An 11,958-nucleotide genomic window follows, 5' to 3' on the forward strand; every position below is an offset into this window, starting at 1 on the left:
TCCCTCTTCAAGTCATTTATCTCACCCTTCATCAATTTCTTGTCAAGTATTAAGTTGTTAATCACCTCTGTTTGCCATGGTGTTCCATCTGGCTGATCCACCCACTCAAAGGCTTTACAACCCCTTGTCTCTGTCACAGGGTCATAGAACTTGCACGACCTGAACTTGCGTCCCGGATTCTCCCTAGTCCAGGAAGTAAGCCTCGCCATGGGTACTCCGCATTGACATTTTTTTTTCTTTTGATGGTGAATAGCTTACGGAAGACATTTCCTGCAACAATTGGCAAGCACCATCATCAACATTACTCCCAGTTGAACAAAATTACCATTGCCATACCCTAATTATAATAATCAATTCAAATTTAAAAAACCCCAATTCAATTGAAACTAACAAGAACCCTAATGTTAAAAGTACGAAATTGGGGGTCAATTCTTAAGTCATATCCACAATTACAATCAAACATCACATTTGCGACATAATTCAGACAACAATTTGCAAAAATTTGCTACAAATTCATCTAATTCGAGATTTAATTGAACATCGTACCTCCTTCCAATTTCTGTCTCAGTGAACTTTGTTAATTCAGCACAAATATCAAACAAGTCGATGCTGGGAATGCTAGGGCACACTTAAATTGAGTTTTTTGGAACCAAATCGAAAAAAAAATGGAACAAATTGGTTAAAAGGGGTATTTATAACGGAAAATCGAGGAACAAAGGGGTAAATTTCAAAAAGTAGCCGTTAGAATGGGACCCACAACAACTTTCCGTCACCGGAGTCAGGTGGAGGTGGTAAAACCTATATTTATTTTTTTTATAAGGTGGTAAAGTAATACTTTTTTTTTGGGAGGTGGTAAAAGAGATTTTAGTGCTTTTGTAAGGTGGTAAAAAACAAAATTTCCTTTATTTTAATACCACAAAAAAAAAAAAAACCAAAAAATGGCTTTTACAACCACTTAACCGATTTATGGATGAAATACGTTAGTGTGAACTACAATGCCACATGTCAGCATATAATTGGTCCAAAATATTAAGAAAAAAAAAACAAAAACCCTAAAACTACCCCAGCCACCCAACCCCCACCGTCAACCCCACAGCCGGCAACCAGCCGCCACTATCCTCTCACCTTGACAGCCCCGTTTCCAGCCTAAGCAACCGGAAAATTCGCTCCCTCCCTTTTCCTCGTCCCCAAAACCGACAGCCCTCCCCAACGACCACCAAAAACAAGCCGCCGTTGCCGCCGTTTTCCATAACCCTTAAAAACAGCCACAACAAACGGCCGTTGGTGGTCGAAATCGGCCGGATCAGGGCTGAAATGGTCGATTTCGACCTTAAACCGGTAGATTTTGACCATAAGTAGCGTTTGTGGCCGTTCGTTTTTTGGGTTGCTTGAAAAACGAACGGCCGTTTTTGGTGGCCGTTGGGTACTGTTGATCAGATATGGGGAGTGGGAAAGGAAGGGCGGTGCTTTTCCGGTAGCTAGGGCCGAAAACGAGAGGGTTAGGTTGAGGATGTGGTGGTTGTGCCCCGCCGAGGGTGGTTCTATGGTGGTTGGGTTAGTTTTAGGGATTTTGTTTTTATTTTTTATTTTTTTTTGTCTTAACTAATAATATAGCGGCACGTGGAAAAATGGGCCCCACTTAACGGAAATTTGGACGGCAACTGTTACGTGGTGGTAATATCAAAATTTTTAAAAATTTTGTGGTGTTAAAATAAAAGTTTTTTAATTTTTTGTAGTGTTAAAAATCATTTTTTCGTTTTTTTGTGGTGTTAAAAATCAAAATTTCATTAAATAAAAATAGAGGGAATAATAAATTAATAAATTTTCCCCAAAATAAAAAAAAATTCTTATACGAAAATCGTTTAAAGAAACACAACGTTGAATACTCCCCCAAAGCAATGGACTCTCCAACACCAACACCAACAACCGGTGGCCACACCAATCCACTACTCTCACTCTCCACATTCATCCACCGCCTCGGCGCCGACCTCACCACTCGGCTCGACGACACCCGCCGACTCGCAGGCACCTTACTCTCCACCCTCTCTCCGCCAACACCTCGCGCGCGCACCACCTCTCCTCTGTCGCACTCTCTTCCATTCGCCTCCGTCGGACAACCTAAACCCTCGCAAAACGCTGCTTTGAGCACCGACAATGTTGCCAAGTCTCTCGTCGGAACCTCCGTTTTCACTGTTAGCAATACTAACAATGAGTTTGTGCTCATTTCTGACCCTAATAATGGTGCTAAGAGTATTGGTTTGCTTTGCTTTCGGAAAGAGGATGCTGAGGCTTTTCTTGCTCAGGTTTTCAAGCTTTAATTCTGTGTTTTGTATTGGATTTTTTTGTTGAATTTTGGGATTTGAGTTTGTTTTTGGTGTTGGGATTTTAGGTTCAGGCGAGGAGGAGGGAGTTGCGGAGTCAGGCTAAGATTGTTCCAATGAGCCTTGACCAGGTAACTAATGTTATTAATAATTTGGTTTTATATCTTTCGGGATTTAAATGTCGCGTTATTAGTTTAAATTATGCTATCGAGAGGACCATTGAGGGGTTAAACGAGCGAGAGGGAGACCGAAAATGACTTGATTGGAAGGAGTTAGGAAGGATATGAAGCATATGGATTTGTATGAGGATGAGGCATTGGATCGTAAGGGATGGAGGAGGAGGATATTTGTCAATGATTACGCGAAATAATCAATTTTGGTTCATGTAACCAACCCCACTTATGGGAATATGGGATTAAGGCTTTGATTGACTAGTTTAAATTATTCTATTGACACAATGATTTGTTCTAAATTGAGGGAGTTTGGCTTACTATATGCTAAAATGTTGTGTATTAAGTTTTGTTCTTTTGGCGGAAAAGTTTTCATTGATTTAGGTTTTCATGTGTCTGTCTAGTGAGTTGAAGTGAACTTAATCAATTTTAGTTCATTGTGTTTTCTTCATTGAAAGTTGGGAATATGTGGACAAGGTTGGTTGATAGTAATTGGTGGACTTTTTGCTTTGTACGATTGTTTGGAGAGATAATTACATGTTAAGCGCGAATTGGGAGCTGTGATATGGAGATGGTTGTAGGTATTTTTGTTATTTGTCACTTATGTGACCTATAAGATGCCATAATAGGGTGCAAACTTGTTGGCTAGGTAGAAGAAAGAAAATTTGAACATATTATTACAACCTTTTCTTTCCATGTAGCTTGATAGGTAGATAGACTGATAAAGTTATGATCAATTGATCATTAGGTCTGCTTTTGTATTTTCTTGAAGAAACTTGGTACTCGGCCACAAGTCCACAGTGGCAGGTTGTCCCTTGGTTTAGTTGCTTACAATAGTAGTTATTTTACGGAATATTATTGTTGGGGGTCAGGAATTGTTTTGGGTAGAAGATATCTAAATTGGTAGTGCTATAATGATGTCCTTTCTGATTAGGAGTTAGATGAGTGGTGACTTTGCCGGTACCAATATGGTAAATTAGGTATAGCACTTTTTATGAAATCCATGTCCTCTGCTGTATAAAAGTTAAAAGCCAAATTAATTCTTTGCTACATATTTTAGCTGGTTATTGATGAGGACTTTCCACCTTGATGAAAAACATTTGGCAGTTCATTTTCATGAGAAATGTATGGTAGAACTTTAGCTAATACTCCCTTTGATCCTAAATGTTCTTCCCATTTTGACTGTGCACGTTTGACCTGCAATTGAGCATTTATAAATTAATTATTGAGACAAATCAAATAGACCCAACATGACTATGTTCTATTTTATATATTGAGATAATTTCAAAGATTCTCTCATCTTATGTATAGTGTCATGATTCCAAATGGAAAGAACAAAAAGAACTAGAAGAAGTATATTATGAATTATGTATGAAGGGATGAATTTAAGGGTGTACGTTGCAAACTAACATATGTATGAGGTGATTTTAGTTTGTAAAAGCTGTAAGTTGTGTCTCTTGATTGTACATTATTGTTCCCTTTATCTTCCTCATCTACCCCACCCTTTTTTCCTCTTGGCCTCTTGGGTCCAGTATCTATTTTTCTTTATACTCTATAATCTACAATGTGCATTGTGCAGGTATACATGTTAAAGGTTGAAGGAATTTCATTCCGTTTTTTGCCTGATCCTGTTCAAATAAAGAACGCACTAGAAGTAAGCTCTTTGTTTTAACTATTAGTTTGTTGAACTTGGTTGTTTTAACTAATAAGCTGTATTACAATTTTGTAAAAAGCCTAAATTGCTATCCTTTAATCTAGTATCACCATTTAGCTGGTTCCTTATTTTATGCTCCTTTCATCCCAAACTAGTCTTGAAGCATTTAGAAAGTAGAAATTAAGAATTATAACTACCTGGGTTAGAATATTTATATAGCTCTTACTTTCATATACTTAAATCCGCTTACCAATATTTAGGGGATGGTTGGGTTGGGGCTATAATGTGTAAAAGGGGTAATAAGCGACTAATGAGGGAGAGGAAGGTTGACATAGGTGGCATTAGAGGGTAATATTTTCTCATCCCTCCCTCCCTCCTCACATCACCACTACATATCTCCTCGTATCACATCCTCCACTTAGCTGCATGATCCTTAATCTATCCCCCTAAATGCATTTACTCCTTATCCGAGTGTTCACTCAAATCAAGATTAGGGGAGCTTGACTCAAATTTATTTAATAATGTCAAGGGTTCTTAAAGGTTTCTGCTCCATGCCATGGCTTTCAAGAGTAAACACCTGCATTTTGTGTATGTTTATGTCTTATGAAGAAGCCCAAACACTTTGCTGACCCTGACTAGTTTAGAGTCAAAAAAAAAATAATAAAGACAATAGTCAATGAAGACTCTCGATATTTTATTTCGTTTAGAAGAGTAAAAAAATCTCATTATCATGGAATAATCTTCTAGTATATATCAGAAATGTCTATCATACTAGGGAAACAAAACTAGAGAGTCAAAATCCTTTGAGTTTGGATTGAGCATCCCATTATCTTAAAGAATGCTTAAATTGTTTCCTAACAGAGATCTAGGTTTTTAGTGCCAAATTTAGCCAAAATTGAAGAAAAATTCGACTCCTTCGAAAGGATAAGGTTCTTCATCACCAAGAAGTAGAGATAATAAAAATGCACTCCAAATATAATTAGGCGTTTGAAGGTAAGGTCCAAAAAGAGAAAAAATCTAATCCGATATTAAACTGCTAGCTCATAATCGCAAGGGATTTACTAGACTTTGTAGTCAGTCCCTTGCTTTAACAAAAAAAAAAAAAAAAAAAAAAAAACAAGAAGAAGAAGAAGAAGTAGTAGAAAAAGAAAAGTTCTTTGGGTGAGAATTGAATGGTGCCTTATTCACGGCCAGACTTATTGGGTCTTTTGAATTGCACAATATGCCCATTGCTTGTCTTAATGTCCAGCTTTATGGTTTCACAAGACATGGATGCGAAGGCAAGATATGCTGCTAGAATGCTATCCTATAATTGCTAAAGTAAAACAACTATAAAGCTTATCTGCTCTACTACACATTAATTGCCGTTTATTGACGTAGAAAAACAACAATAAAAATTTTCAATACATATTGTTGCCTTACATAGGAATATAGGATTCTTGTTCTATCAAAAGTATGACTCCTAATACTACAAGGATATGTACTTTTTATTAGCTGCTGCTTACCTTTTTTTATTCACTACTTGGAGAGTTTGGTGTTTTATGTCTGGAATTCTCTTCAGTATTTCTAGGCAATTGCCAATGGTTACTTCACTATCTGTGGTACATACTTATTTTATATGCCCTCCGTCAAGTATGTTAGGAAGAAGTGTTGGACTCACACCTTCGTGTCTGATACTTCTAACAAAATTTTCCTCTGGTGGTTGTGCCCTTTAATAGTGGTGGACACTTGTAGTGGATCTTAAGGATCTTTGACATCAGGTACAGACTTTTGAAGTATCTAAGGCACCAAATCTTTGAGAAAGTAATTGGTCTTTAATTATATGAACAAAGCTTACCATGTTAGCACACAAATATATAGGAAGTTATAAGAATTGACTACTCAACTACGGCATTTGAAAGACTGTAAATTTCTGATAACTATCTTAAGCTGCTATATATCTACTTTATTCACAGCAATTTGCTTTCTTGCTGCAGTTGAAAGCATCGGAGACAAAAACTGGATTTGATGGTGTTCCAGTATTCCAGGTATGCTAAATTTCTCTATGTTTCATTGCTTGTCACTTTAAGGATACAAGCAAATGTTCATTCTTGTCTGATTATAACTACAAGCTCTGCATGCTTTCAGCTGTTCCTGTTGTAGGATATACTAAATGTCCATTCATCCTTTTCTCTTGTCATGTATACTTTGTTTTGGTTGCTCTCACTAATGGGAATCACTTAATAATTAATACTTCCTCTGTTTACCCTATATTTGCAACAATTACCATTTTAGGAAGTTTCACAAATATTGTAATATCACCCATATTTACACATGCTTTCTCTCTGTCTCTCTCCGTATCGCATGGGTCACTATCTTTATTTTTCTCTGTATCCCTCATCTTAAATTCCCTGTCCTCCCCCCCCCCCCCCCCCCCCGTTGCAATATTAGGGGAACAGAGGAAGTACTTGTTATTAGTCTCTGAGAGCATGTAAATTGCAGAAAAAAATGGATAGATAGTTGTAGAATCCATCAAAGAAGTGATTAACAGCCTCCATTTCATCTAGTAGTAGAACTCTTACTCACTTTCTGTAATAGTGTAGTTTCTGGTCCTGCACTCTTTGAAAATGCTCATATTGTTGCTTTCCGAGAATAGAGATTTTCATGTTATCAAGCTCCTTTTGGATTTTATTTATATACCTATTTTTTATTTTAATCTCGACATTTGCTTAATATGTAAAGAAAAGCACGAGGTGGGAATATTGCATCCAATTTTAATGATGTACTGAGCAATACTATTGCTGCAATGTTTTAACAATGTTCCCACTCTTGGGCATTAGGCATCTTTGTAGATGTACATTGACTACTAGTGTTCCCTATCATACATATATTAATACTTACTGAGATGAAAGCTGCTTTCAAATTGTCAAACAATGATGTTTAGAGTTTAGAAAAGCATAATTTTTGTAATTTGAGAATCAAGATATTGCTTGGTCATGGTTGTACATATCAGGTTAAACCGGCTGTTATGAATCTGCATATTGAAGAGAATATGAAAGCAAAATCGGTGTCAAGTATTCAAGAGACTGGATGCTCTTACAAAGCTGAGTAAAGCTAAAATAGGCTTCTCAAGTCTTCTCTTAATCCACTCTCTTCCTAACCTCTGTTACTACGTATTTATAGACTTCTTTGTTTCCCTTTTCTCTCACTCATTTTCTGTCTTTTTCATCAAGCTTCCTTAAATCCCAACAATACCCCTTTTATGGCTGGTTCATTACACCTGCTAACCTGCTGACACTTTGAAAGTTCAATTATTGGTCGACAGCCGTATGAAGTCTATGAACTCAAAATTTAAGTTGGTTTTGTGGCATGTCTAGCTTTCTCTGTATGCAAATCTTGTTAGGGCTCCATGTTCATCAAATAATCTTCTTTTGAATATCTTAGTTTTAACATAGTTGCATAGGTTTACTTTTCTTGGGTGACGGTGTGGGTGGCAAGGCCACATAAAATATTAGCTTCTCACAAACCTTACATGAACAAGTTTGTTTGTTCTGGTAACAAGTGCGGATTGATTCATTACTCTTGCACCTTCTGTTGTGAAGATTTCTCCGATCTCTGCTTAAACTAGGCAAGATCTTGATTAGTTGAAGGCAGATGATTAGGTTCTTTTCTATACAGGCTCCAAACTGAATCAAACTTGCTTGTTATGTGCCATCTCTTTCACCACCTAGAGCAACCCTTTTCGTATTTCAACTTTAAAATAAGTTTGCTGCAAGCTGTAGTTGTTTCATTCTTTAATTTGCAAGTTCAGATCGAGCAAAGCAGCTTGTTATGTACGTTAATAGAGAATTGCTCACCGTCAGAATCAAAGCTGCTTATCAAACTTAGCTTCTTAACTCTGCTATCAGTGATTGTGATTACTTAAGAATCAGGACTAGTCGACTAGATTTCTCTTAATACTTCTCCTTAAACCTAATTTTTATTGCTTGTATACATGTGCATGTGATTGTTACTTATGTTCTTTATTTAATCCTTGGTTTCTTTTTTTCTTTGTTGTAAATGGCCAATGCAGTCAGACCTCCTTGTTGTGAAGAAGAAAAATAAGCGGTATTGCCCTATATATTTTCGAAAGGTCCGTCATCTCATTAGTGTGTGTGATTTTAACTTAATAAAAAAAATCTATCATTATGTTTGTCCTCATCAATGATAATGCTTCTTTCCTGCAGGAAGATATAGAGAAAGAACTGTCTCTGAGGGCATCGCGAGGACGGGGACCTCAGAACATAATGGTATGTATTTTTTAAAATGCCTCTATATTATGTATAATATATTTAAAAATAAATCATGTGATCTAAAATCTGTTATGCAAAGTCAAAGACTCCCCATGACCAAAAAAAGGAATACTCACACACAGAAAAATCCTTTTTCTAGTAAATTGATAGTATTCATTTACTGTCCGTGGAAGATAAGGAATGATAAACTATATGCCCCCCCCCCCCCTCTCCTCCTCGTCCTCCTCTCTGCTTAGCAAGTAGAAGTAGCTATTTGAACCTAGAGAGTTAACTTGTTTCGCATTGACATTGTGAGGGAAATTATGTGTGGAATGACTATGAGTGGAACAAATTTCAAAACATAGCCACTTGATGCAAGGAAGATGGGAATTGCAACTTCTCTTTTTTTTTTGCCAAAGCTTGAATGATGTTGAAGAGCATAGAGAGAGTATCCGCTTCTACCTTTACTTCTTTTCTAGGCATTTCTCTATCTCCACCATATTTATGGAGGTGGAAGATTTTTCCTTAAATGTCTTCCTCTGAGCATTTTTCTTGCCCATGAAGCTTCCTTCCAAAGCAGCATCAATAGCAGTTCTTGAGCCTTCTTTGAGACCATTGTAGATAGTTCTCAACAACATCAACTTGTTGATTTCGTGATAAATGCACTTACATTGCATTCATTTGTTGTCTAGATTAATCCAACAGAATTTCCTAGGATGCTGTAGTATATCTATTTTGGCAACTGATCTCTTATTTTGTACTTATGTTTTTGCCTTTTTAATTATAAACAGCAAAACAAGATACAATAGACTACCCACTACTGCAGCCATTGGCCTTATCACGGGTGACAAACACAACTACTTTACAAACATCCTACATTCTTACAGAGCCAAGATTTGAACAATAACAAATGGAATTAGTAATAAAAAGATTATGAATATTAGATGTAAACTTCCTTGAATAGCTAGGGGAATTTATTGGCAGGGGTGGGGAAGGGGATTAGCCTACTTCCTCTTTATGCTCATTTGAGACTTTCAAACATGATCAACATTAAGGGGGGATCGAAGACATCATTGCTCAAGGTCATCTTTCTTCTTTTGGTTTTCTTAATTTGTTGGAATGAACTGCACTCTTCCTCGTATTGCTCTTTGAAGTTTGGTGAGAGAGAAAGCTGGACATATTAGTGTGGTGCGTAGAATAGCCACTGCCATTTCTCCTGAAGGTACACCTGAAGTCGCTTCCAGAAGAACTTCCTCAATCAGCTGTATCGTGCATCTCTTCTTGGTCTGTAGAACTTAAACAAGGAGACCAGACCTTCTAGTTCACATTTATGTTGGTTGATATCGCTTTTGGAAACCTAAGCTCCAACAAAGATCCCGACCTTGAATCAAAATATTTGAGAGCCTAATTATTAGCCATCAAATGATAGTAAATTTTGGAGACCATAAGAAAGGAGCCCTGCCTCTTTTGGTTTTGAAACCGGCATTTGGGCTCCACATGATCCGCATTTTCATTTTTGCCGAAACTCAGGGTCATTCACAATGTTGCTTAGAGAAGATGGGATCTTCAAGCGTACCATTAATAATTTGGATGCAAACCTCCATCTTACCATGAGAAATTATATCAATTGCATCAACAAAAAAATCAATGAATTTCCAAACTTAAGAATTGATTCATAATTCACAGGAGAATGAAACGACAGTTGTGTGTTCATTATCTGCTGATGCTGTTTGTTAACTTCTTTATTCTCTATGAATTCTTTTGAAACATGATTTCTTAGTAATGCTGAATGAACAATAAATTCTTCTGGTTTTTTATATTCTTCTTGTATTCTATTTACTCCATATCTTGTTCTGTGTGTTCCTTTTGTTAAATAAGTCGTAGTCCTTGTGTGTCATGCCATTGTATAATACGTAATACTTTTAGCTCTATCTTTAGTATTGTAATTATCTGTGTTATTATATGCTCAAAGGCTCTTTGTTGTTGTGATGTGTGTTTCAACAGGTGGGCAGTTTAGAAGATGTTTTGAAGAAAATGGAGGTAAGTGTTGGAATGTTTGCTTTAAATTTTTAGTGGTTAGTTAATACCAAAGTAATTAGGTTGTGTAAGTGGAGTCATAATAGTAGTGGGTTTAGTGGATTAATGTTAGACATGATTGATTGATGATCATGTTCCTCATTTTTTGCTTAGTTTTGCACTGTATATAGGTTTCTATGTATTTCGTTTTCAATGGATTGAATACAAATACAAGTTTAAATCATTCTTTCCCCTCAACTATCATTCTACTTGTAATTTCAACAAGTATTGTGCTTCAGTGTATGGCTTTTCTTCTTCTACTACTACTATATTTTTTACATAATTCTTCTTTTCTGAATTAAATTAGTTATATTAGAATTCTTACTGCTCTCTCTCTATTACCGAATTAGATTAATTTTCTATACTTATTTTCATTTTACTAATGTAGTGCTTAATGTATATGTAGAATTCATGGCAAAAAAAATTCGTAACATTTTAATGATGGGGAAATTCCACCTGTCAATTTATTCATCTCTATTTCAGTTACCCTTAGATTTTTTTGTGGATGTTGGATACAGATAAGTGAGAAGAATTCTGGCTGGGATGATCTTATATTTATTCCACCTGGTAAAGGCCATTTACAACATATTCAAGAAGTGGCAAAAGCGTGATGTATAGTGTGTGCATTTGTTCTTCCCATAATCTTGATTGAGCAGCAGAGGGCGCATTGCAGCATATTGAATAATTAGAGGTCTCTTCATCAGTTTACATTTCTCTTCAGCTCTCTCTCAAATATCTTCATTTCCATTTTCTTTTCCAAGCTTTGAGGTATAGTTTTGTCAACTTTGCAAGTTGTGATAACAAAACAATTATGACCTCAGTTTCTATGAAGCAGGTTTGTCAAATGGCGGAAACGGATGCTGCATTCATCTCAGAGGAATACCACTTTATCTGCATAATATTTACATTCATAGTCCTAATCTTAACTAAGGCTGATTTTGTTGGTGCATATTTGAGTGAATGGGGTTTTCTTCTTTGATTGTAATTAACCTGTTCACGCTTACCTTTGTGCACTATTTTATGATGATCATGCTCAAAATTTTGTTTTTTCAACGTCTTCAGTTAATTTCTAATCCTAATTTGCTGGTGTGCACTTTGCGACTTCTCTTGTAATCTTTTATTGTGGTCAGTTCATGCCTACCCTAGAGTGGGTTGAAGATCTGTTAATTAACTCATGAATTAGAGGAGCTGAGCATGAACAATAATGAGGACATTACATATCGTCCTTTTTAGAGCTGTCAAAAACCGACCCGAACTGGTGAATCCGAACCGTTTTGAACTGTTCCGAAAAGGAACCGAACCGCTATGAACCTGTTATTTTAAAACCGTAAACCGACCCGATCCGATTTTTTAAAACCTGAACCTGAACCGATCCGAATGTTTGAGAACCGTTAATGAACCGTACCTGTTATCAAGCCAAACTAATACAACCCGAAACCAAGAACAACCCGAACCGAGTACTTCCGAACCCGATAGCAACCCGACCC

The 11,958-nt window shown here is 36.6% G+C and overlaps 1 protein-coding gene across 2 annotated transcripts; it reads left to right on the forward strand.

The window, feature by feature from the left end:
* Positions 1 to 1,845: 1,845 nt before the first annotated feature.
* On the forward strand, positions 1,846 to 11,524 carry LOC145617827 (protein TIC 22, chloroplastic-like). Of its 2 annotated transcripts, none has more exons than XM_081672580.1 (9): positions 1,846 to 2,303; positions 2,390 to 2,452; positions 4,071 to 4,145; positions 6,122 to 6,172; positions 8,197 to 8,256; positions 8,351 to 8,413; positions 10,400 to 10,435; positions 10,990 to 11,162; positions 11,293 to 11,524. In XM_081672580.1, exons 1-8 carry the CDS (start codon positions 1,899 to 1,901, stop codon positions 11,080 to 11,082), a joined length of 846 nt encoding a protein of 281 aa, XP_081528706.1. In that variant the 5' UTR covers positions 1,846 to 1,898; the 3' UTR covers positions 11,083 to 11,162; positions 11,293 to 11,524. The 2 variants fall into 2 exon arrangements, with proteins under 2 accessions (XP_081528706.1, XP_081528704.1); XM_081672578.1 differs by having other exon boundaries at positions 1,847 to 2,303; positions 11,307 to 11,524.
* Positions 11,525 to 11,958: the final 434 nt, after the last annotated feature.

The sequence above is a fragment of the Chenopodium album genome, chromosome 26 (assembly GCF_948465745.1).
Source record: "Chenopodium album chromosome 26, dcCheAlbu1.1, whole genome shotgun sequence".
Lineage (NCBI taxonomy): Eukaryota > Viridiplantae > Streptophyta > Magnoliopsida > Caryophyllales > Amaranthaceae > Chenopodium > Chenopodium album.